This window comes from Drosophila elegans, unplaced genomic scaffold (genome assembly GCF_018152505.1).
Source record: "Drosophila elegans isolate 14027-0461.03 unplaced genomic scaffold, ASM1815250v1 contig_208, whole genome shotgun sequence".
In the NCBI taxonomy this organism is placed as follows: Eukaryota; Metazoa; Arthropoda; class Insecta; order Diptera; family Drosophilidae; genus Drosophila; species Drosophila elegans.
Genome location: NW_024545578.1, coordinates 13,709,733 through 13,732,066, shown reverse-complemented (window position 1 = coordinate 13,732,066; position 22,334 = coordinate 13,709,733). Strand labels below are relative to the sequence as shown.

At 42.8% G+C, this 22,334-nt stretch overlaps 9 protein-coding genes and 1 long non-coding RNA gene across 14 annotated transcripts; 5 read left to right on the top strand and 5 right to left on the bottom strand.

Moving 5' to 3' along the window:
* The first annotated feature begins 97 nt into the window (after positions 1-97).
* On the top strand, positions 98-2,051 carry LOC108150322 (nedd8-activating enzyme E1 regulatory subunit). Its single transcript, XM_017278443.2, has 6 exons — positions 98-230; positions 287-451; positions 507-1,152; positions 1,215-1,548; positions 1,606-1,854; positions 1,918-2,051. Exons 1-6 carry the CDS (start codon positions 163-165, stop codon positions 2,028-2,030), a joined length of 1,575 nt encoding a protein of 524 aa, XP_017133932.1. The 5' UTR covers positions 98-162; the 3' UTR covers positions 2,031-2,051.
* Positions 2,052-2,064: 13 nt separating this feature from the next.
* LOC108150323 (elongation of very long chain fatty acids protein 4) lies at positions 2,065-3,303 on the bottom strand. Its single transcript, XM_017278444.2, has 4 exons — positions 3,027-3,303; positions 2,802-2,964; positions 2,571-2,742; positions 2,065-2,509 (listed from the first exon to the last, which is right to left on the bottom strand). Exons 1-4 carry the CDS (start codon positions 3,254-3,256, stop codon positions 2,208-2,210), a joined length of 867 nt encoding a protein of 288 aa, XP_017133933.1. The 5' UTR covers positions 3,257-3,303; the 3' UTR covers positions 2,065-2,207.
* Positions 3,304-3,703: 400 nt separating this feature from the next.
* On the bottom strand, positions 3,704-4,772 carry LOC108150172. The gene is made up of 3 exons (XM_017278143.2): positions 4,556-4,772; positions 4,374-4,496; positions 3,704-4,127 (listed from the first exon to the last, which is right to left on the bottom strand). The coding sequence occupies exons 1-3, from the start codon at positions 4,700-4,702 to the stop codon at positions 3,921-3,923; spliced, it is 477 nt and encodes a 158-aa protein (XP_017133632.1). The 5' UTR covers positions 4,703-4,772; the 3' UTR covers positions 3,704-3,920.
* Positions 4,773-5,052: 280 nt separating this feature from the next.
* On the top strand, positions 5,053-7,616 carry LOC108150316 (transmembrane protein 161B). The gene is made up of 7 exons (XM_017278431.2): positions 5,053-5,200; positions 5,378-5,767; positions 6,007-6,302; positions 6,366-6,623; positions 6,694-6,868; positions 6,933-7,202; positions 7,257-7,616. The coding sequence occupies exons 1-7, from the start codon at positions 5,198-5,200 to the stop codon at positions 7,374-7,376; spliced, it is 1,512 nt and encodes a 503-aa protein (XP_017133920.1). The 5' UTR covers positions 5,053-5,197; the 3' UTR covers positions 7,377-7,616.
* A 205-nt stretch (positions 7,617-7,821) lies between these two features.
* Positions 7,822-9,467, bottom strand: LOC108150317 (superoxide dismutase [Cu-Zn]). The gene is made up of 2 exons (XM_017278432.2): positions 9,324-9,467; positions 7,822-8,394 (listed from the first exon to the last, which is right to left on the bottom strand). Exons 1-2 carry the CDS (start codon positions 9,387-9,389, stop codon positions 7,999-8,001), a joined length of 462 nt encoding a protein of 153 aa, XP_017133921.1. The 5' UTR covers positions 9,390-9,467; the 3' UTR covers positions 7,822-7,998.
* Positions 8,386-8,757, top strand: LOC108150318. Its single transcript, XR_001774667.2, has 2 exons — positions 8,386-8,489; positions 8,561-8,757. It is a non-coding gene; the product is annotated as an uncharacterized LOC108150318 (long non-coding RNA).
* Positions 9,468-10,246: 779 nt separating the features above from the next.
* On the top strand, positions 10,247-11,761 carry LOC108150126 (kelch-like protein 41b). The gene is made up of 3 exons (XM_017278092.2): positions 10,247-10,491; positions 10,552-10,642; positions 10,712-11,761. The coding sequence occupies exons 1-3, from the start codon at positions 10,481-10,483 to the stop codon at positions 11,579-11,581; spliced, it is 972 nt and encodes a 323-aa protein (XP_017133581.2). The 5' UTR covers positions 10,247-10,480; the 3' UTR covers positions 11,582-11,761.
* Positions 11,762-11,843: 82 nt separating this feature from the next.
* On the bottom strand, positions 11,844-18,945 carry LOC108150254 (probable serine/threonine-protein kinase tsuA). Of its 5 annotated transcripts, none has more exons than XM_017278323.2 (9): positions 18,788-18,945; positions 15,537-16,325; positions 14,571-15,058; positions 14,267-14,364; positions 13,984-14,204; positions 13,729-13,913; positions 13,572-13,667; positions 13,169-13,262; positions 11,844-13,105 (listed from the first exon to the last, which is right to left on the bottom strand). In XM_017278323.2, the coding sequence occupies exons 2-9, from the start codon at positions 16,274-16,276 to the stop codon at positions 12,769-12,771; spliced, it is 2,259 nt and encodes a 752-aa protein (XP_017133812.1). In that variant the 5' UTR covers positions 16,277-16,325; positions 18,788-18,945; the 3' UTR covers positions 11,844-12,768. The 5 variants fall into 5 exon arrangements, with proteins under 5 accessions (XP_017133812.1, XP_017133813.1, XP_017133811.1 ...); XM_017278324.2 differs by lacking the exon at positions 18,788-18,945 and adding an exon at positions 18,245-18,378; XM_017278322.2 differs by lacking the exon at positions 18,788-18,945 and adding an exon at positions 16,840-16,953.
* Positions 18,946-19,013: 68 nt separating this feature from the next.
* LOC108150256 (39S ribosomal protein L2, mitochondrial) lies at positions 19,014-20,736 on the top strand. Its single transcript, XM_017278326.2, has 2 exons — positions 19,014-19,587; positions 20,267-20,736. Exons 1-2 carry the CDS (start codon positions 19,116-19,118, stop codon positions 20,683-20,685), a joined length of 891 nt encoding a protein of 296 aa, XP_017133815.1. The 5' UTR covers positions 19,014-19,115; the 3' UTR covers positions 20,686-20,736.
* On the bottom strand, positions 20,668-21,900 carry LOC108150255 (ubiquitin fusion degradation protein 1 homolog). The gene is made up of 2 exons (XM_017278325.2): positions 21,640-21,900; positions 20,668-21,572 (listed from the first exon to the last, which is right to left on the bottom strand). Exons 1-2 carry the CDS (start codon positions 21,764-21,766, stop codon positions 20,749-20,751), a joined length of 951 nt encoding a protein of 316 aa, XP_017133814.1. The 5' UTR covers positions 21,767-21,900; the 3' UTR covers positions 20,668-20,748.
* Between the last annotated feature and the right edge of the window lie 434 nt (positions 21,901-22,334).

The following is a 22,334-nucleotide window of genomic DNA, read 5'->3' as shown; positions in this document are numbered from 1 at the left end:
TAAATGTTTTGAATAAGCAAGAGTTTAAATTTCCTTAAGTGTTTTCAACAATACACCCAACAAACAATCTGGGCATCATAAAAGTTCACTGCCAGCGTTTTATAACACTGTCATTGTGATTTATTTGCAACCGGCTCATTTTTGCATGCAAATCTCAGGAAAATGTCCTCGCCAGCGCCCAAATCCCCGGAACTTTCGGATAAAAGCAAGAAATATGACAGACAAATCAGGTATGATCTGTATAATAGACTTAGAAAGTTATTTTACATTTATTTGTACTGCCTAGGCTGTGGGGTGAACATGGACAGACGCTTTTGGAGGCGGCCACTATTTGTTTGGTGAATGTTACGGCCGTGGGCTGTGAAACAGCCAAAGGATTGGTTCTGCCCGGTATTGGAGGCTTCACTGTAGCCGATGGGAGCACCGTCAAGGAGGAGGACCTGGGCAACAAGTCGGTAAAAGCCCCACTACTCTCGAACCCAATTTAATACAATCTTCTTCAATAGTTTCTTCCTGGATCAAAGCTATCTGGGAAAATCCAAAGCTTTTGCTTGTATGCAACTACTTCAAGAGCTAAATCCTGATGTTAATGGCGATTATGTGGAGGAAAGTGCCGACTATATATTGGCAAATAGGCCAAACTTCTTCGACAGCTTTGATTTGGTCATTGCCTCCAACCTGAACGAGCAAACTTTGCTTCTTTTGGCCGAACGACTGTGGGAAGTCAATGTGCCGCTGATCTACTGCCGATCGCTGGGCATGCTGGGCACCATACGCCTGCAAATTCGAGAGCACTGCATTGTGGAGGCGCATCCAGATAACAGACAGTTTGATCTGCGTCTGGAGCATCCATTTGATGCTCTGCGGGAGCATCTCGAAGGCACGGAGGTGACCAGCAAGGTGCCCTGGCTGCTGGTGCTCCACAAATACCTCAATGTCTGGCAGAAACAGCAGACGGATGGTGCTCGAACTCCCCGCAATTATAAGGAGAAGAATCAGTTGAGAGAGGTCATCAGGGAGGAGATGAAGCCGGATGAGGAGAACCACGAGGAGGCCATCAAGGCGGTCAATACAGCATTTGGAGCGGGACAGGTTCCTAAAGGTCTTAAAGACATATTCGAGGATGATGCTTGTGACCAGCTTAACAAGAAGGTACCTGTCACTTTCTCTCTACGTGCCTATAAATATCATAAAGATCTCTATTGTATTCACAGAGCAATGTCTTCTGGATCATGGCCAAGGCCTTAAAGCACTTTGTAATACACGAAAACGATGGTCATCTGCCGCTGCCGGGCGTTCTGCCGGATATGACTGCCAACACGGACTCCTACATCGCCCTGCAGCACATCTACCGCCAACAGGCGCTGCAGGACGCCGACCAGGTGTACCACAAGTGCCAGGAGTACCTCAAGCAATTGGCCCTGCCCGCCGATAGCATCGATGAGAGGAGTGTGCGTCTGATTTGCCGGGAAGCAGCCGGATTGGCGGTCCTAAGAGGCACTCGCATTGCTGAGGAATACGAGAAGAGCAGTCGCCTGCTGCCATTAGGTGGGAATTCTTTGCAATTCGTAAAATATCATTATGAAAACTTAATTTCATTAACAGTTGAGGACAACGAGCTGCAGGGCAACCTCACGGCCTACAACTTTGCGCTGCGCGCCTACGAGCGTTTCCTCAGCGAGTGTGGCCACATTCCCGGCGAGTGCACCGTGGAGCAGGACATCGGACGCCTGAAGAGCATTGCCGCCAAGATGCTCAGCGATCTGGGCATGCATGCCAGCATCAGCGACGATGTGCTGCACGAGATTTGTCGCTACGGCGGAGCCGAGCTGCATGCAGTGTCCGCTTTCATAGGTCAGTAAATTTCCCATCTTAAGGATAATGAGATATATATATACTTTTGTCATCGCTTTGCAGGTGGTTGTGCTGCCCAAGAGGTGATCAAGATTGTTACCAAACAATACAAGCCAATCGATAATACTTTTATATACAATGCTATAACCACTGAAAGTGTCACGTTGAAGCTATAAACAAATCGTATTTTCATAAAATCTTAAACATTTGTTCATTTTTGCACACTAAAGTCTTTCTTCGTCTTTTAATGATATGAACTGAAATACTTTAAATACAGTGTTATCTTTGTAATAACAATTCACACATGACAATCGACGAAGAAAGACATCTGGTGTTAGGAATAATTATTTCGTTTACGTGGCTTTTTTGGCCACTGTTGACACTTTGTATTTTTGGACATAGAATTTTCCGAACATAAAGAGGAATGGCACCATGTAGGCGGCACCAATTAAGCTTATCCAGGTTCCGAATTCGCAGCTCTGTATAACCATCTGTGAGGCCCAGAGCAGGAGGATGATGAACTGCAGCAACTGGAGGCCAGTTAGGTAACGCTTCCACCACAGAAACTTCTGGACGCGAGGACCCAGCACACTCAACGCATAATAACTATACATTATGACGTGCACGAAGGAGTTTATCATGGTTGGCACATAAACTGCACGGAAAAAAAAGGATTTTTTTCTGGAAAATACGCGTATTTAAAAACAGGGACTCACTTGAACCCGTTGGTATCCACTTGATCAATATCCAGCAGAATGCGAACATGGTACTATGATGGTACACATGCAGGAAGCTCAGCTGCGTCCACTTATGGCGCAGGATAAAGAAGGCAGTGTCGGCGAATTCCAGTATTTTTGAAATATAGAACCACCAAAAGGCCGCAGCTATCTGATTGATAAAGACATCGATTTTATTGCAAACTCTATGATTTTAGAGCTCAAACTTACCCGGATTTCATTTGGATTATAGCTCACCCGACACGGCTGACACTTAAAGCTATAGTTGAGGGCCCTTGAAGCCGTTAAGAGCTCCATGCAGATGTGGGCATTCAGGAGGACCATGGCTAAACTGTGCAAGAACATGGGCACTCGGAGCTGCAACGGCTTGTACCTGTAACCAGTGGGTCTTTATATAATCTCTGTCTCGATGGATGAATAACCCCTTGACCTCACCTGGTTGCCCACTTCGGTCCATACCGCACCATCAGCAAATAGAGAGCGAGCAGTAGGGGCACATTCCATGGGGACTCCACCAGCGGCCAATCCCGCGTCCGCTCATCCGCCAGATCCGCAAATGGGTACAAATAGCTTGCAGACTTTGTATCATTTGTACCAAGAGCCGACATCGGAATGTGTGCTCTTAGAATTCCTAGATTAGACTGACCCACCAAGCCTCCCCACATTCAGTTTTTATAGACGATTTTGGCCATGATCGCTCCGCTGATGCGTTGATATTTTTCCCCCCAAATTCAATTAGATGTCGCTGGAGCATAAACGTTGGGGAAGGTCTGGGTTTTACCTTTAAGATTTTCACTTAGTCGTTTATGGCATTTGTTATAACGTAAGATAGGTTTTTAATTTTTCAGAACATTTGTGTGTTTGACGCAATACAAAGTTACTGCAATGTCAACTAAGTAATTTTTATAAATTTATGACTGATTCTCAGCTAGTGTCCAAGTTCAAGATATGGTTTTCTAGGTCTGTTTTGAAAGTCATTGAATGAAACATGTGTTTATCATTAATTATACTCTCTAATATAAGGCCCGAAATTAGGCAAATATAAAAGCTTTTTCTTGCTTTAATTTTAATTCTGAAAAAATAAAGTTAAGAAACAAATAATACACTTTAAATAAATACCAACCATTTTAAAATTAATTATTTTAATGGAAGAATTTTTTTTTTACTGAATTCAGCTATTGACATGCCGGTCATAGCTTTTTTTTTTAAATAATCCTTACAAATCTTTCTCAATTTAATTTTGAACCTTCTCTTTTTTAAAACGAAACCACTTCAAAAATAATTTGCTGAGTTAGAAAGAGTTATGTTCACTTGTCTAGAACGGAAGTTCTAGAATGGCGGCTTGTCGATGCCACACTCGTCGGGTTTTTTGAAGACAAGGGCATAGGTGAGCACGGGATGCACATTGATGTCCTCGGAGGTTGTTGAAAGGAGCGAGTGCGTCGAAGGACTCTCCATGAACAGCATCTCAGCATCGAACTGGCTCCAGCGACCTCGGCTCAGCTGGTCCTTAACGTACTTGAGATGGGTGTTTATCTGGGGATATATGTAGGTGGAATTGAATGATTTAATTGGGCACTGAAATTTCGTACAAAATGTTCGTAAAATTGGTTCTGCCCACTGTAAATGAAACAGATGTAGCTTAATTTAAAAAAAAATATATACATCCAATAAACAACAATACAAGAAGTTTGTTTTTAGTAAAGTAGATATCTTCTTTTATCAAACAAAGTTAAATAATACTTGATCAAACACTATATGGCATAATAGGGAAAACCTTACCATAGGCACTAGCAAAGGGTTTCGATTGCAGTTGAATAGTTCCGCCACAAACTTTCGCAGATTTTCTGGTTTTGGTTTGCCATTGAGTGCCTGGTGCAGAATTACCCGAATTATGGCACGTATCTGGAATATATAGATCCGAAAGTAAATAACATTAAACTATTTTAGTAAAATAAAGCCACCTCAGGATGTTGACAGAGATATTCCCAGTTTCCAATTCGAAGCTGTTTTTGAATGCGCTTTATTGAGCCATAGTGCTTTATGTCCCGCGAATCCCACTTGCCAAGATCCCAGACTTTGGTAAAGTACGGCTTATTCACTTTTGACATGTTTCCGATTTTTGTATTGACCTTGTTTTTACAAGAATTTAGAACTGACTTTACAATTTATAATAAGAAATTAGAAACAAAGGGAGGTTGGTAAGGCTTTAAGCTTTATATGTCTATATTTATTAATTTCAATTTAAAATCATAAAATTCACAATTATACGGCAATTTGACCAAGATATTAAGACAAACATTTAGCTTTTGGCGTTGTGGTATTTAATATTTGTTAATAAATAAATTAGATTTATTAAAAAGCATAAAGTTCAAACCATTTTGAAATTCCAATTGGCGCCAATTCTTTATGCAAAAGTACTCGATACTTTTCTTTGCCGTCTTTTGGGAACAAAGCAAACGGTCACACTGCCCGCACAAAAGAAAATTTTGACGAACGTTGTTAGAGATTTCCGCTTTTAATTAACAATGATGAATTAATTAGCGCTGGAATTAGCACAAGCTACAACTTCAGAAACTTTCAAGGGTCCAAGGCAATAGGAAGCGATGGTAAGATGAGTGGAGATGACTGTGAAGTGGAAAAACTGGTCAATCGAACCGGCTTGCCCGGAAAAATGAGGAGTCCGTCGTAATAATAGACCAAAAATAGATTGGAGCGCAGTGGCCCAAAAATAGCCACAACGACATGTGCTGCCCAACTAACAGTTCTACCTTAACCAATTGCAGGCTGTGCTGGGCGCCCAATTGGTCATCACCCTGGTGATGGTCAGTGTCATCCAGAAGCTGAGTCCGCACTACTCCTTCGCCAAGTGGATCTTGTGCCGCACTGGCCTGCATCGATACCTGCATCCCACGGACGACGAGCTGCGCTCCCGCGGCGGAGTTCCCAAGGAGAAGCCCCCGAAAGGTGGCCGGAATAAGCATGCAAATGGCTCGGGATCGGGAGGCGGAGCAAGTGCAGCGGGCGCACAGTTTCACATACCGCGCAGCATTGAGGTGGAGCTACTCACGTCACCGGTCCTGGAGCGGGATGTGGTCCACCTGCGCTACTTTACGGAGTACCAGTGGTTGCTGGACTTTAGCGTCTACACGGGCATCGTCTACGTGGTCTCAGAGGTGGGCAAAATAGGGATTCCCCAATTAACTCTTCAAAATACTGTTGTTCCTTGACATTGTTTGACTGGGATTTTTATTGTTTTCCTTCATATGGTTCACCCATTTCTTGATCAATAAGAATATTGAATGTGCACATGATTTTCTACTTAGTTTTCAATAGCTCTAAACTTTACATAGTTGAAATTTCAAGAAACGAAACTATTTAATAATGCTTCTACTTATGTTTTTATCCTCCACAGCTGTTCCATTTCTTCTATCCGCTGCGCCAGGAGATCAACCTGAGCATGGTGTGGTGCCTGCTGGTCATCTTCTTTGCCCTGAAGCTACTCTCCTCGCTGACGGTGCTCTACTTCCAGAGTGAGGAGTCCATCGGCGAGCGATCGATGGTGATTGTGGCCTGCCTGGTCTACCTGCTGGTGGCCATGGTCGTGCTGATCGTGGACGAGCGCATCCTGGAGACCGGTCTGGAGGATGCCTATGCCAGCTTCAATGCCAGCGCGTCAAAGTTCCTCACCGAGCAGGGCCTGCCATCGTCGTGAGTTTTGAAACTAGATAGCAATCACTGATTATCACTAACTTTTTCCTCTGTTTTTTGTAGCGGCCCCGCCTCCAAGATAGTGGTCAAGTTCTTTCTGGCCATGGGTTGTGGCGTGCTCGGCTCGCTGTTCACCTTTCCCGGGTTACGAATGGCCAAGATGCACTGGGACTCACTGAAGTATTGCCGTGGCAATCGGCTCCTGCAAGTGCTGCTCAACCTGAGCTTTGTTCTGCCCTTCATCCTAGTCATTCTGTGGATACGACCCATTAGCCGGGACTACCTGACGGTGCGCGTCTTCCAGGGAATGCAACAGCCACTGTAAGCACTAGTCTCCCTCTCTTGCCAATTTAGTGCTTATAACTGCGAGTTTTCTTTTCATTTGCTGCAGACTGAAGCCACACGTCTTCGAAACCCTTCGCCTGCTGCTGGTGATCCTTGTGGTGGTGGTGCGCTTTGCCCTGATGCCCATATATCTGCAATCGTACCTGAATCTGGCCCACGACAAGATCCTGGATCTGCGCAAAGAGGCCGGCCGCATCACCAATGTGGAGTTCAAACAGAAGGTGAAACAGCACTCTTGTATGAAACTCAAATTGGAGTAAACTCATTGTGTTTTCATATTGACAGATCTCGTCGATTTTCTATTATCTGTGCGTTGTGACCCTGCAATTTGCTGCCCCGCTGATTCTATGCCTTTATCTCACGCTAATGTACAAGAGCTTGGGCGGCTTCAGTTGGTCGGGCATTTTCCAGGACAGCGTCGTCCTGCAGCACGAGTGCGCGGCCAGCGAAGTGGAGCCTATTGGTGGCAGCAGTGTCGTTTCCCAAGGAGATGGCGAATTCAACATCCTGGAGTCGGCGCAATCGCTGCAGGCTTCATTCAGCAGCCTTAAGAATGTAAGAACTTATCTTCTGCCATTCGGAGCCGCCATTAACCCAAGATGTTTTCAGGTCTTCTCCACGGAGGTGTACAAGGGCTTTCTGGGTTTTGCCACCTGGTGGAGTTACTTCACGCTTTTCGCCACTTCTTCGTTGGGCATTGTCTACCAGTCATATTTCAACAAGACCTAAGGCCATTTAATTACACACCTGGAATCCACATAAGTAGTACGAATCTGTTCCTTGTAGTCCATTTGTATTGTAGCTTATTCAATTAATATTGTTTTCTACTCATCTGGCGATTTGATTGGCCTTCATCATGTTTTGTAAATAATACAACTTTTCTCATTGTTTATAAAGTGTGTAATCACGATTTTTAACTAGGCTGCCCCTGGAAGTAACCAAAATAAACTAAAGATAATCTAAAATAGATATGAATGCCTTTAAAAAATGAGTACCTCATCGTGATTTTCTTGTTCTTCGCGACAGTGAAGACTAAAGCATTGGCTTAAGCTTTGGTTTTTGCCGATTTAAATGGTTTATAAATGCATTTATACATCGAATTTCCCTAGCTAGATTGCACTTTGGGTTTAAGAAAACGAATAAACTTAAATTCGTAATACAAAACACATTTCTATTCGGGTATAGGTCAATTTAAAAACACCAATTTATTGAACCTTTAAGGTTGCGTATTAAACTAACAGACCACAGGCTATGTATATGTAGAAGTATATCGTATCTTTTGCATATCTCCAGTAGGTAGTGCTAAATAGAGTAGTTCAGCACAAGGGCCGACTTCGGAATAGATTATCAGTTAGATCTTGGCAATGCCAATGACGCCGCATCCAATGCGAGCACCGGCGTTGCCCGTGGACTTGCTCAGCTCGTGGCCACCCTTGCCGAGATCATCGGCATCGGCGTGGACCACCACGGTGCGTCCGATGATGCTGTCGGCGCCGAACAGCGTGATCCTCGAGTCGGAGATGTTGACCTTCGTGGGGCAGTCGCCAGTGGCCTCAATGTTGCCCAGATCGCCCAGGTGGCGGTCCTCGTCGGCGGGGGCGCCATGCTCCTTGCCGTAGGGATTGAAATGCGGCCCCGATGACATGCAGCCGTTGGTGTTGTCCCCGAACTCGTGCACATGGAATCCGTGCAGACCCTTGGCCAGGCCGCACACCTCGCCGGTGACCTTCACGGGCGTGTCGCTGCTCTGTGGGAGGGAAAAAAAAGGAATGGAAAGATAAAGTAAGCGTTTTGATAACGCAGAAGTTGTTTTTAATCATGACATTTGATTTTAATTTACTGGTAATTATGCTTAATAACCATTTGAGCAGTTATTTTAATACTAATGTTTTTCTTCTGGAATTTTCTTTTAGATCATTATAAAACTAGTTTTACATGCAATCGAAAAAGGCACTTTTAATAGTAGTTTCCGTGGCTTGTATCTATAAATGTTCTTTTCAGTTCATTAAGAAAATTAAAAATTTTAGGAATTTAAAAAATTGTTATAGTAAGAGGCATTACAATATATGTTGGTAGGTTAAGGTAGCTCAAAATATATTGTACAGCAAAATACTTATTGTGTTATCTTTTCTATACAAAGTATTTGCGCCTGGAACTCTTGCACATAACCTGTAATCAGCTTTTATTTTGTGTTCATTATCTTAAAGCCCTTGAATATGCACTGATCTCATTTTTGATAAAACAAATGTAGATATTTGCAACTTTGGGATCTACATATATTATTTTATGTATTCCTTCAAGGTTCCAAATTTTTTTAAGAAAGAAATCAATAACCATATGAAATGATTATAATGGTAACTACTATTGGAAATGTGAACGAATATTTTGGGCAGAAAATCATGTTCTTCAGTGCTATTATCTTGACCCCAGCTGTAAGTTCTTGAGCGCACACATGTGCGCATCGTTGTTGAGCTTATATAATTGTGCATTTGTTAGGTGACTAGGCAATATTTCGCAAGCGGACCTAATTGAAATGCTCGAAAGTGTTTCAAGCAGCAAATCGAAATTAGAAGAGTGCGCGGGGTAAGCCGGCAATTTGACCTTTAGAACTTCTTTTGTTCGCTGATGTTTCTGTCATTTGCTAGCGAGGAACATCGCAAAATCGTAAATTCTCACCTGTTGTTCAAAGAAAACAGTGCCCTTGGCATCGCCATTAATTACGCAGACAGCTTTGACCACCATTTTAACAATTGATAGTTTATCAAAACGAAAAAACTTGCAAACTTTCCAGGTATCTCGAATAGAGTGACCGTGGCAGGGCAGGTTGAAAATACCAGTTGGTCTGTTCCGGTTTGAGTCATTGCTAAGTCAAATTTCAGTTCTCTACCAGCTCCATAAAAATCTGATCATTCTCTGTTACCTGTGTTTATACGAGGTTAAAATCTGGTATTGGTGGAGAAGGTGTAAGCATAAAACACAATTCCATTATATAGATCACGCATGACTGATTGTTATTTAAAATTATTATTTAAAATTTTCCAGCAGATTGCACCACCTACATTTGTCCCGATTATTGACAAGTTGTATTTTTATTATTTTAAAATTGGTTAGCGCAATAGCGGCATCTATCAGTATTATATTTATCAGTTTTACCAGATAAAAAAAATGTACTTCTTCAGGTACAAAAAACTTTTGTCGTGTATTAGTCCAATTCTATTTTTGTAATATAATTAATTAATTTTGTATAATATAGTCAAAAATCTTAGTGCCTACATTTATTTACTTCACTATATGTTTATATGTGGAACATAGGTTCGTTAAGATAATTTAAATGGTAATAATTAGATTTAAGAAAATGTTGGGAATTTTGTTTTTGTTTCTAGATATATCAGCTTTGTTCTTGTTTTAATAAAGTTAAAAATTTGCTGATTAATAAAGTGTAGTTGTTTTCGTTATACCACTAGCACTTATTTAAAACACAAAACATATAAATATTAGGGCTACAATAAAATAGGACCAACAAATTGGCTGGGGTAGATACCCCTTATAAGATTCAACTCTGTCAGCTGTTTGGCGAACCACTGGATCATTTTTGAAGCTTCTAATTTATTCAAGTAAATGCCGACTCTTCTTGCTGGCTTTGTTTAAATAAAGGGAAAGGCCCCAGAAAAAATTGATGTTTCATTTGTGTAAAGCTTACATTCAGTCAGTTGGCTTGACTTAGAAAAAGAAAAACTCCAATCAAACACCAATTTAATCCTGCTGGAGATTTAAGCCACAAAAAGCTGCGCATATTCCTTAATCGAAGTCGATAAGAGACTAAAACTACAACTATGGAGAATTGGTAAGTATACATTTATTAGCCAAAAACAATACTTACTCATAGATTCATTTATCTACAAAGGCTGGCCTGTTCTTATAAGAAACTTACGGAGGAGGATGATTTCGCCGACTGCTGGATAATTGTTGGTGCGCGGAAATTCGGATGCCATAGGGTAGGTTATTCATACTGGTTGATATGTACATATATTATACATATGTGTTTAAATATTAACATTATTAAGGTGATATTGGGCGTGGCTTCGGAGTTCTTTAAGCGCGCATTCCAGCCTGGTTTTGCAGAGGCGAAAAAAAGGGAGTTAAACCTAACTGATGTCACGCCGGAAATTTTCGAAAAGTTTCGGCTCTATGTATACGCCTACGACAAGGACACGCTCAATAGTTACAGCAACTCGGATATCATCAAGCTGAAGGAGTGCGCCAACATGTGGATGGTAGAACCACTTAAAATTGCCTGTGACGAGATCTTCAGGATAAGGTTTCCCCAGATGTCGTACCCGGATTTGCTACTATACTTTGAGCATGCGCATCACGTACATGACAGGAATCTCATCGAAGTGATTGTGCTGTTTTTGAAAAAAAAGATTTCAATGTCATCGATTCCCGAAGAAATTTATGAACTTGGCTCAGATGTGTTTAGAGAGTTTTTGATGGTCATCAGGGGATCGGTGACTGAGAGAGTGCGTTATGACATGGTGCAGAAGTATGTCGGGGTATATGGGTTTGTGCTCAACCTGAGCGATCTCAACAAGTGGGAGTTCCACGGATTCTCCAATCAAAGCGAAACAAAACCCGCCGTCACGTCAGTATTTAAGTTTGGACCTTCCAATCCAAGTGAGAAAACAGCGGATGACTATGCCAACCCAAATCCCTTCAAGGTTGAGAAATTGAACTCCACCGAACGTAACGCTATACCCTTTGATCCCAGGGCAAAGAAAATCAACAGCGAATATGTGAAGAACATTTTGGGTCTTATCGAGTACACAAAAATGACAGCCAACGAGTTCTTCGAGGGGCCTGGAAAATCCAAAATGATGACATTTGAGGACAAGTTCAACTTTATGTATAAGATAGCAACTAGGAGGAGTATTTAACTGATCTAAATATGAGAAAAACAGGCAAAACTTAGCTTTAAATGTGTTGCCATTGATTCGAAAGCTGTGCAAGCTAATCCATTTTTGTTTAAAACTTCTACACAAGACTGTAATCGTTTGTAAATAAACTTGCTTAAACTATGTATGTATTTACACAAAATAAAACTCAACTTTAACCAACCAATGGATTTCTATTTAAGCCTTTATAAAATTCTCCCAAGAATATATAGTTCAAACATAGATAAATAGAAACAGCAATATATACATTTGATTTTTGTTTTTTAATACACAATTTGTCCAAACACTTAAATGGGATTTTCTTCATTAATAAGAAATAATGTGCTATCATTTCAATCTTTATATATTGTTATTGTATCCGTAAATTTGTAGATATTACTTATTAATTTTCATCATTTTTGTTTTTGTTTGTATTTTAATGTTTTGTATATATATTTATATATATATATAGATATATATATATATATATTTTATATTTAAATCGATATAGGTAAAGGTATGTAGATAGGTAATATTATTCATTCGCCTGTTTGTTTGTTTGTTTGTTACTTGTGTGGTTGGTTGCTTGTTACTTGATTTTCCCCCAAATTTTCTCACGCTTCTCGCACACTTCGGTCACATAGCTATAACATCTTAAACATCATAATCATCAATCATTACAATAATCAATCGCATATATCTATATAATTTTGCTTTGTTTGCTGCTTTACCTCGCTTTAAACTTAAAATTTATTATATTACTTAGAGAGTAGCGTCATCGAGCATATTGAATTCGTCAGATCTAAGGGATTAAGTCGTAACTTCGAATCGGTTTGGTTTTCGAATTTCGATAAGTGTGTATGTATGTAGTTGCCGCCGTTGAACGGTTGTATGGCCAACATGGCAAACACAATCTCACAGTTGCTATTTGTAAAATGTTCCATATCAATTTATACACTTTGCGTTCGTTTGCTTTGCTTTGCTTTGCGTGCGCTGTTTATCCATATGTTGTGTTTGAGTTTGTGTTTATGTTTTGTTTTGTTTTGATTTGTTTTTGGGGTATAGGTAGGTTTATGATTGGCAAATTCAATATACAAGATGGAGATACTTTTTGTTTTGCTTTCTAATCGTTTCCACCCGTGGGCCCACTATTTGCCCTTGCTCTGCCGGTGCTTCTGGATCCGCACGCATCAGAGCACCTCGGACACGTACTTGGGTCGCTTGGCCACGGTGGCATCGGTGGCAGTGGTTACGCACTCCTCCTCGCTGGCCTCGATGTGACCACTGTAGTCGGTCGGCAACTCCTCATAGATAATCTCTGAATGCTGCTGCTGCTGTGGTTGTTGTTGTGCCACTGCCTGCTGCTGATGCAGCGAATGCGATGCTCCACCGCCCATCACATGATTCCTTTTTAGCGCAATCAGAGCTCCGACCCCGCCGCCTCCGCTCGCTCCGCTTCCCTCAACGAGCGCCTGTGGTACGGCCACCCCGGAGTTTTGATTGGTTACGTAGTACGGACTGCCGCTGCTGAAGGACCAAATGAATGGTTAAGAGTGTGCCACAGTATGGAATAGTTCACTCTTTGCTCACCTGTACTGATTGGAATTGCTTGACAGCGTCTGCTGCTGCTGTTGCTGTTGGTGCTGCTGTTGCTGGTGTGCATTTTGAGAGTTGTAGATGATTTCTGCAAAACAAGGCAACCAGAAAGATTACAAATTGTGTTGGGACTTTGCTGTATGTTACACTTTACTAAGTTTCTTTAATCTAGACAAAATTGTAATCAAAAACATATACCAATTTAACTTGTTTAAATTTGAAATAAAACTATAATTGTATTTCCATAAATGCAATTTAGTACGGATTTGAAAGGCTAAATACGTGTTCTCAAATTCTTAACGAAGTGATTGTTTTGTAAATTATTAATTCTAATAGCGTAAGCCTTGGCTTCTCCAAGATTGGCATTGATTTCAATAAATCATAGAATGCCTCTTACCGGCATCAGCTGCGCGTTGTTCCAGCGACATTCCCGGCGATCCGGGAGCAGATTGCAGCACAATGTCCTGCAGCGGTGAGCTCTCGCGCGAGTTATCTGAAGCGAATCAAAATGGATTAAATATAAAACCAAGAATAGATTTTAGACCCCAACTTACCCATGTGACTGGGCGAGACGGGCGCCGAGCGGGGCATCCCGTATGGCGGACGGAAGCCCTGGCTGCTCCGCTGGCGACGCTTCTTGTAGCTGTGATCGATCAGCTTGGCGCCGCTGTCCGGATCAATGCGCCAGAATGAGCCCTTGCCGGGCTCGTCCTGAGAGCGGGCCACCTTGATGAAATACCTGCAAAAACAAGCGCAGAAATGAGCAACGATTTTGGCAGACATTGGATTGGATGGGGTCAAAGTGCTACCTATTTAAACTGAGATTATGACGTATGGAATTCTGCCAGCCCTTGTTTGTCTCCTTGCGGTAGTACGGGTAGTGCTTGACTATAAACGAATAAATGCCCGAAAGGGTTAGCTGCTTGTCCGGTGCGGCAGATATGGCCTGGACGATAAGCTGGGCGTAGCTGTACGGCGGCTTCTCGTTGTGATTGTAGCTGGCTGTGGAGGGCGTCTGGAACAGATCCTGCTGCAAGAGGTTGCAATTGCTCATTGGTATGTCTTCTATACGGTCTAATGTTATTAACTTACTGTATTGTTGTTACTGTAGTTGTTGTAATTGTTGGGCTGGTTCTGAATGAAACCCTGACGTGGACTAGCCGGACAACTGTTGGCAGCGCTTATTGTACCTGCGATCACAATCAAATAAACCTTATTAAAATTGGAGAACTAACAAATTAATAAGCATATGCTAACTATTCTCAATTGAATTACACAGTGCAAATTAGCCATGACAATTATGTAAACAAGTTGCTCATTTTTAATTTGAAGTTATTGACAAATTAAGAGTGCCCTATACTCTTTAAATGTTCAAATAGGATAAAATTCCACTTGCCAGTTGGTGACAGGTAGGGGCTCTTCTGCTCCTTCTTGGGTATGGATATCTTGAGCGGAGAATAGATGCCGGGTCCGTCTCCGGCGGCGATCAGGTGGGCAGCTGTCCCGGCTGGAGGCGCCACAACGATGTTGCCGCTGCGCTGTTGCTGCTGGTGCAGAGTTGTGTGGTGGAGCGGGTGGTGTGGTGTGTGCGGGAGTGGGTGGTGCGCCGCTGGCTGCTGCTGTTGCAGCGGCTGGTGGTGCGGTGGCTGGTGGTGCGGGTGCTGCTGCAGCTGCTGCTGCTGCTGCTGGTGATGATGCATCTGCTGCTGGTGAAGCTCGTCCCTCGGCGGCGGCGTAATAATAACGTGGGCTCCACCACCACCCACTCCACCACCGCTTACGACCAACGATGGCGAGTGGCCGGCGGCGGCATCCGATTGAGTGTCGGGCACATAACTCTCGAACTCGATGCGAATCTCCGTACTGGGAAAGCGGAAGTAGCAGCTGCGAATGAAAAGGGAAAATTTGATTACAGATAATCTTGTTAGTACCCAGTACAATTTAGTAAAATTGTTCATGGACTTTAAAATAACCATATTAAAATACATTTTTGACTTGTCACTTGACTATAGCAATACGACGATTTATATTTGCTTTTAACGCCTCTTTTTAACTCCTCAAATAGAATTTTATGGTTTAAAGCAAGGAAAACGTGTTGGCCACGCTCTTTTTATTTTTTTGTTACTCAACTGCACTTTTAAGTATTAGTTTGTGAATCATTCTTTTACAAATTGATTATTAAGCTTTCAGCATTTTTAAGTTGAAAACTTATTAAAAAGAGATAAGTTTACTAAACCATACCCATAAAAGCGATGATAAACTAAGTTTAGTGTTTTATAATTACACTTCTAGAGTCTATAGAAAACATACCAAAAAAAAAATTGCACATTTCGTTCCTTTACGATTTACAAGCTCCACTTACCGTTGCGGCAGACGAAGTGGATCCACGTTGCGGCGCTGCAAGAAATCATCCACAAAGATGCCATTCTTGCTGAGGCACTGGACAAAGAAGGCGCGCAGCTCCACGTCGTAGAGCACCTGGAAATGTTTGCGCGACACCAGGTTGTTCTCGGCCACATTGAAGTGGACCAGCGATGTGGAGGAGTTGCGTCCGATGACCGTCACGGCGTCCGTGATGGGCAGTACCTCCTGGTTGAAGCGTAGCTCTCCATATGGCGGCGAAGATGATGCTAAGGCATTGGCGGAGGGGGTGGTGGTGCTGCCGCTGCTGGCGGAGGAGGAGGAGGTGGTGGTGCTGTTAGTGGCAGGTGGGTGGTTTGCTGAATTGTTGCTGCTGTTGGTCAGCTGATCGGCGCCGCTGTTGTTATTGTTGCTTCCCGCGCTGTTGCCGCCGCTGCTGCTGTTATTGTTGTTGCTGCTGTTGCTATTATTGTTGTTATTCAGCGCTGCTGTTGCTGCTGCTGCCGCTGCTGCGCCATGATGCAGCTGCAACATGTCCTTGGCAATCGCAACGGTGGCGGCGTCGGCTGCACCACCTGCAATGTTGGTGGGTGGGTTGTTCAGTACGGCGTGTACGGTTACAATGTTGTTGTTGCTACTGTTGTGGCCGTTGTTGTTGCTGCTGTTATTGTTGTTGGTGGTGGTGCTATTGCCGGTGGTTGTTGCTAGTGTTGTGGTTGTTGTTGTTGTAGTGGCGGCCATTGAAAGGTAAATCCCACTTGTCCTATGCTCGCTTACTGTTGTTGTTGGCCTGCGAAATGGATAAAGTAGTGCCTTTATTTGTAGAGTCATTGAAAAGGTTTAACAAAACTCTGCTTTTGCACATTTGTATGTTGAATTATGTAAACGAATAATATCAAATTGATATTATTAATGTTTGATAATAGGTATACCTTTCAAATGTACTTCGTACTAATTAAGAGAAACTATTCACATTTATTGTTGTTTTCAGAAAATATGTGCTTATACATACATTAAAACATATGTATGTTTAACTTGTTTAAACAGCAAAAATTTATGAACTTAAATTGTATTCATTAATATGTCTACTCGAACCTTCATTCTTTCTTTTTTTGGTTACGTCTATTAAATTAATCAAGTCTTTCATTGATAAGCTTTTTGTTTTTAATAAACGATGCACTTTTTATTGACACTTTAATAGTTAAACAGTAACCATTACGCTTGATTAATTAAGTTGCCTGATATAACCATATTTTTTTTTTTTTTGAGTATCTACATTAGTTTTTCAGCATTATATATGTTACCTATTGACTTTGCACATTAAGAACTTATTAATTTTATTCGCACACTGTTTTTACATTGGGTGCATTAATTTTTCCCTTTTTTTCATAGCTTTTCACGCGCTTTTTGCTCTCTTTTCGTTTTGGCCCCAAGGTTTCTTCTTTTCGTCAGCCACAAATTATTTTCCAAATATACACACTCACTCGCATCGTTGCTGTTTCGGTTTTTGCTTTACTCTGTTTTGCTACCGCAGCCGCACATACACAATCGTACCTATGTATGTACATACCTTGGTCGACAACAAAAACAAGCGCCGATTGAAGCAACAACAATAATAATAATAATAACACAACTACTACTTCTACGCGGCGGACACTACGTGAGTAAACACACATATATGTATAGGGGAACAAGCGAGAGAGCGGCAACTGCAAAGGCTCACGCTTGCGCTCTCTTTCGCTTTCCCGGGCAGAGTGGAATGGAAAAATCTCCTCTCTCCAACTCCATCACACACATCAGTATCGGTATCCCCATCTCTCCAAACTGAGCTTGCGGCCAGTGTTGCCAACAGGCGATGACATACCCACAAATAGCAAACAAATCATTTAAGGCGGAAAAAAGCTGCATTGAAAAGGGGTTATGTCCATGTGACACTAAAAGGGTGATGAGACTATTTTACTTGTAGCTTAGATAGATAGGCTTGTTTTAAAAATAGTTGCTTTCTTTTAAAATTAAAACAGGTAAACACTATACGATTCGTAACGAGTTATTGTTAATCTTTAAAAAAGTAGTAAGGAAAATAATTTCTCAGTGTGACCCACTCAACTACTATTTGTATTCTTGCAAAACCCTTTTTTGTGCACCTGTGCAACAAATGGCCAGCAATGATATTCGCCCCAAGCTTAACTTACTTGCAGGGATTTGGGGAAAAGGTGAGACTCCCATGGCAACCGAAACTTTTCGGAGAACGATCTGTATCTTGAGTTATTTTGAGGAGAAACGGGGAGGAGGGCAAATAATGCGACTTTTTGTATGCGGTTATAAAAGAACGTTGGCAACACTGGTCCACTCTCCTACTTCTTTGGCTCCACTTGGCACCAACACAAAGCCACACTGGAACACACACACACACGAACGGGTTGAGAACTCTCGCACTGGATGGCCCCACATGGCTCCCCATCAATCGATCGAGCTTGCATGCATAAACATGCAAAACGAAACCAAAATAAAATTAACGAGAACAACAAAAGGCAAACAAACGCCCATACATACGACCATATAAATAAACACACGGCTACATATAGAATTGGCGAGTAAGATATGCGTGTGTGCATGTGTACATGTGTGTTGGGTCACTCGTAACGGCAAAACGATGGAAGGCAGCGAAAGAGAAGCACAATAAATAAATAAAAACACCAAAATACATACAAACTGGCGTATTGGAAATGCGTAAAAAATGCCGCTCGTTGATTTTTCAGCTAGCAACCGACAACCGACTCCACCTGCGCATACATACAGACGACGGATGTCTTGTTTGTCTCTTTGTAAACACACAAAAAGCACACTTTTCACAACGTATAGCTCTGCTTTTCTGCTCTTTGGTTTTCGCTCGGCGATTGCGTAAACTTGCCGCCCGCTTTTTTCCCACCTAACATCAAAATATGTACATACACTTAAGGCCACCGTATGTGTATGTGTGCGTTTTGCGAGCGTGTTCCAAAATAAAAACTTAGTATTTATTTATATGCCTTTTAGCTGGTTGATTTTCAGCTCACTCTGCTATTGATTTTCTATTACTACTAATTCTCGCCTCTCTTTCGCTGTTTATATTTTCGCCGTTGGTTATCAAACCCGAACTGTTTTTGTTGTTTTTCTTTTCAGTTTTTTTTTTTGCATACAACACGTTTTTCGCTTGTTTGTGTGTGTATATTATTTTTTGTTCGCCTTGTTTATTTTTATTTTTTTGCGTACCTTCTTGGAAAAAACCTTTGGCTGATGCAATTTGTTAAATCCCTCGCTATAAACGTAACACTAGTAGTTGGGCAATAATTAAAAGCCGATTTGTGCACTTTTTCAGCGATTTTAATGCGGTTTTCCCGATTCTTATTGCTTCAGCGCGGTGAAGAAGAAAGAAGAAGAGCGCAATTCGAGCGAAGTGGTGGCAACGCCGTCATCCGAAGCCAGGTATGGCCAGTCAAAGGTCTGGCAACGCGACGCAACAGCTGTTTTCAGCCGCATTTCGATTTTGTAACAGTTTGGAAAATTCTTTTTGTGTGATTTCTTAATTAAATCTGGCAAAATGCAAAGTCTGACGCGTTTGCTGAACACGACCTTATCCCTGCAAATGCCGCCAAGGATGGCGGTAGCAGGGGTCAACCTTCAGCAGCTGCGCGGCAAAACCAAAGTGGTCGAGAAACCAACACCCGGTGCTGGCCAGCAATTCCGGCGGATTGTGCACTTCCCGGAGGAGTACACGGTGGAGCCACTGAAGATCACCCATTTGGCGGGCAGAGATCCCGTCTCCGGTCGACTGGTGGCCAAGGGCATCGGCGGAGGCATAAAGCAGCAGTATCGCTGGGTCAAATGGTTGCGAGATGGTCCCACGGAGGGAGCCCAGGAGGAGCTGGTGCTCGAGGTGCTCCGTGATGGCTGCCGCACTGCGAAAGTCGCCCTCGTGGCCGTCGGCGATGAACTCAAGTACATCCTGGCCACCGAGAACATGAAGGCAGGCGATATCCTCAAGACCTCTCGACTGATCCCTAGGATTCCGGGTGAGTTCACTTATACATGATACTCTAATATGTAGTAAAAGTCTTGGTTTCCTTTTACCTATCAAAAAGATTTCTTTAAATAATGTAAATTGTAAAAGCCTTGTTTTAATTTATTACCAAGAATTTAATAAGTGCATTTGTTAAACTTTGTTTTTAACACCCATTACTGAACTATTTTAACTAAAAATATCATATTAAATAGCGCTAAAATTGATATACTCCGGCATAAGGCGTTATAAATTTAGTAGGAAGCTCGTATCGTATTGAAGGACATTTGGTTTAAAACATGTTCTTAATTTTGTTATTTTTTGCGAAATTAACTGCGCCTAAACACTATATTTGCGCAGTAAAAACTGATCAAGTTCAAAGACCTTGTCGATCGCGATACAATTCTCCTATATATTTTCAAAAATAAAATATATAATATCATGTTAAAACTGATCCAATTGAAATTAAAAAAATCTCACATGGTCTGTTACAGTCGATTTATTCATAATCATCTAAATTTTGTAAACATTCGACCTTTTTCTAAATAAAAGACAAGATGTTTACAAATTAAACGCCTTAAGCTGTGATGCAAGAGATTTGTTAACAAACAATAAGGGCAACTTGTATTCATTTTAAAGTTGTATCCGGCAATCGCTTAACCCTATTAATTAATTTTCTCTTTTTCCACTAGTGCGTCCAAACGAAGGTGATGCCTATCCGCTGGGCGCCTTGCCCGTGGGCACCCGTATCCACTGTCTGGAGAAGAATCCCGGCCAGATGTGCCATTTGATCCACGCCGCCGGCACCTTTGGCACCATCCTGCGCAAATTCGACGACAAGGTGGTGGTGCAGCTGCCCTCCAAGCGGGAGTTTGCCTTCCAGCGCACATGCATGGCCACTGTGGGTCGTCTCTCCAACCCGGAGCACAACAAGGAGCACGTGGGCAGTGCCCAGCGGATGCGGGAGATGGGCAATCGTCCGCGTTCCGGTCTGTGGAAGCGCAAGGAGGGCAAGCACGGCCGTAAGATACGCCGCCTGCCGCCCATGACCACGATATCGCCACCGGCGCCACCCAAACAGGAGGCCATCAAGTTGACGCTGCCCCTTTAAGGATCTTGCTTTAATTTCTATGTGTCACACAATATACAACTAGAACTAGAACTACAGCTAGAGCTATTTGCGGGTTTTCTTCATGGAGAATCCGGTGCCGTGGAAGCTTTCCGCATCTGAGCCATCCGCATTGCCAGCTGCGGCCCCGTCTTCGTTGACCCTGTCACTGATGGGGCGAATGTTGCGGTCGAAACGGATAAGGCCGAACTGGAAATCGTAGTCGGGCACACCGCGCGGCAGTACCTTCTTGAGGACCGGCGTCTCCATCTGGCTTTCCTTCTTCTTTTTGCCATCCAAACGGACGCCGGAACCCTTGAAGGTCTCAACCACCTCCTCGAGAATGGCGTTGGCCCCTCCGGAGGCTTCACCGCCCGCAGTTCCCGCCGCGCCCTGCTGTCCCGAGCCGGAAGCCTGCGTTTCTGAGTGATCCTTGTAGCCCACCGGTGCCTCGAACTCCACATTCATGTCACACTCAATGATGCTGACGGCATTGCCGGGCTTCGTCTCCAGAACGCACAGTTCGTAGACCTTCTTGTTGTACTTGATGGCTATGACATCGCCCTTCGTGAGGCAGGCAAAGTTGCGCAGGGCATTCTCCAGCACCGCCTTGGGATTGGTGATGTCCAGGAAGTCGGTGCTGTGCGGCTGGAACTTGGAGAACGTGGCCACCGGCAGCGAGACACTTTCGATATTGAGGATGTCGCCCTCCTCCAGCAGCAGGTTGTCCATCATCCAGTAGGGCAGATAGCATTTGCCCTCGTCGGCCACGAATTCAAGGACGCCGGCGTGGGAGGATCGGGATTTCTTGCCGTTGGTGAGCTTGAAGAGCATTGGATACTCCACATTCAGGCGGGTGAGTGTGTCCAACGCGGATGGAGGCATTATAACTAGGGTTTACCAGGGAATCCAAATAGGTTACTTAAGTTTTAGTAGAGAATATTCAAGAGTACTCACTTTTTCCTCCCTTTTCCACGTCCGATCGCTCGTTTCCGGGCAACATGGACACAGAGAAGCACTTGTAGGTGGCATGGAAACTGCGTCCCTCGGGAAACATCATGTTGAAGCCGCTGAAATGGAACATTCTGTGCGTTCCTTGCCCTAACTGGCTGTCCCTATGGATTTTGCACTATTTTCTATCCCCCTTTACAAGGGCTCTAATTTTTTGTTTTTTTTGTTTTGTTTCTGTAATGTCACGGCTGCAGCAGTATGACCAAAATACCGAATCGCAAAAGCAAACTGTCAACGGTCACACTTTGGACTTGCAGCCAGCTGGCAACATTCGACGCGCTTAAATTAAAATTTGCCGGGAAGGTTTCCCTTTGCGGAGCTAACCCTTTGTGTAAATCAGTTCGAAGCATAACATTTTGTTTAAATAAATTTTTGTTCATAGTAGCAAATGCCAATTGAACTGTCTTGCAGGCGATATCTGGTAAGCTTAAAAACAGTGCTGCCGGACCTTCAATACTTTGAAACGATTTTAAATTGTTGGCGGGAAAAAGAATAAAAAAAAAGGTTCGACATCTCGCTAAATATATATCAAAGATTTGTACCGTGGTTTGAGTCCACACTAGCTCGAACTGGTTTGGTATATTTGGTATTTTCCCAGCTGAAGTATATTTTTCCGAAAACCTTGGCATATTTGAACGGCC

What these genes read in the sequence shown, in the direction of transcription:
- LOC108150322 (XM_017278443.2), top strand. Translation starts at nt 163, where the DNA reads ATGTCCTCGCCAGCGCCCAAATCCCCGGAACTTTCGGATAAAAGCAAG. An exon ending in GTGACCAGCTTAACAAGAAG is followed by an intron (nt 1,153 to 1,214) that starts GTACCTGTCACT and finishes TTGTATTCACAG; the next exon opens with AGCAATGTCTTCTGGATCAT. An exon ending in CAGTCGCCTGCTGCCATTAG is followed by an intron (nt 1,549 to 1,605) that starts GTGGGAATTCTT and finishes TTTCATTAACAG; the next exon opens with TTGAGGACAACGAGCTGCAG.
- LOC108150323 (XM_017278444.2), bottom strand. Translation starts at nt 3,256, where the DNA reads ATGTGGGGAGGCTTGGTGGGTCAGTCTAATCTAGGAATTCTAAGAGCA. An exon ending in GGACCGAAGTGGGCAACCAG is followed by an intron (nt 2,965 to 3,026) that starts GTGAGGTCAAGG and finishes CACTGGTTACAG; the next exon opens with GTACAAGCCGTTGCAGCTCC. An exon ending in GTGGATACCAACGGGTTCAA is followed by an intron (nt 2,510 to 2,570) that starts GTGAGTCCCTGT and finishes TTTTCCGTGCAG; the next exon opens with TTTATGTGCCAACCATGATA.
- LOC108150172 (XM_017278143.2), bottom strand. Translation starts at nt 4,702, where the DNA reads ATGTCAAAAGTGAATAAGCCGTACTTTACCAAAGTCTGGGATCTTGGC. An exon ending in ATCTCTGTCAACATCCTGAG is followed by an intron (nt 4,497 to 4,555) that starts GTGGCTTTATTT and finishes TATATATTCCAG; the next exon opens with ATACGTGCCATAATTCGGGT. An exon ending in ACCCTTTGCTAGTGCCTATG is followed by an intron (nt 4,128 to 4,373) that starts GTAAGGTTTTCC and finishes ATATATCCCCAG; the next exon opens with ATAAACACCCATCTCAAGTA.
- LOC108150316 (XM_017278431.2), top strand. An exon ending in GAGCAGGGCCTGCCATCGTC is followed by an intron (nt 6,303 to 6,365) that starts GTGAGTTTTGAA and finishes TGTTTTTTGTAG; the next exon opens with CGGCCCCGCCTCCAAGATAG. An exon ending in CATTCAGCAGCCTTAAGAAT is followed by an intron (nt 7,203 to 7,256) that starts GTAAGAACTTAT and finishes AGATGTTTTCAG; the next exon opens with GTCTTCTCCACGGAGGTGTA.
- LOC108150317 (XM_017278432.2), bottom strand. Translation starts at nt 9,389, where the DNA reads ATGGTGGTCAAAGCTGTCTGCGTAATTAATGGCGATGCCAAGGGCACT. An exon ending in CTGTTTTCTTTGAACAACAG is followed by an intron (nt 8,395 to 9,323) that starts GTGAGAATTTAC and finishes TCCCTCCCACAG; the next exon opens with AGCAGCGACACGCCCGTGAA.
- LOC108150126 (XM_017278092.2), top strand. An exon ending in GGAAATTCGGATGCCATAGG is followed by an intron (nt 10,643 to 10,711) that starts GTAGGTTATTCA and finishes AACATTATTAAG; the next exon opens with GTGATATTGGGCGTGGCTTC.
- LOC108150254 (XM_017278322.2), bottom strand. An exon ending in ACTACAGTAACAACAATACA is followed by an intron (nt 14,205 to 14,266) that starts GTAAGTTAATAA and finishes AACCTCTTGCAG; the next exon opens with CAGGATCTGTTCCAGACGCC. An exon ending in CGTCTCGCCCAGTCACATGG is followed by an intron (nt 13,668 to 13,728) that starts GTAAGTTGGGGT and finishes GATTCGCTTCAG; the next exon opens with ATAACTCGCGCGAGAGCTCA.
- LOC108150256 (XM_017278326.2), top strand. Translation starts at nt 19,116, where the DNA reads ATGCAAAGTCTGACGCGTTTGCTGAACACGACCTTATCCCTGCAAATG. An exon ending in ACTGATCCCTAGGATTCCGG is followed by an intron (nt 19,588 to 20,266) that starts GTGAGTTCACTT and finishes TTTTTCCACTAG; the next exon opens with TGCGTCCAAACGAAGGTGAT.
- LOC108150255 (XM_017278325.2), bottom strand. Translation starts at nt 21,766, where the DNA reads ATGTTCCATTTCAGCGGCTTCAACATGATGTTTCCCGAGGGACGCAGT. An exon ending in CGTGGAAAAGGGAGGAAAAA is followed by an intron (nt 21,573 to 21,639) that starts GTGAGTACTCTT and finishes GGTAAACCCTAG; the next exon opens with TTATAATGCCTCCATCCGCG.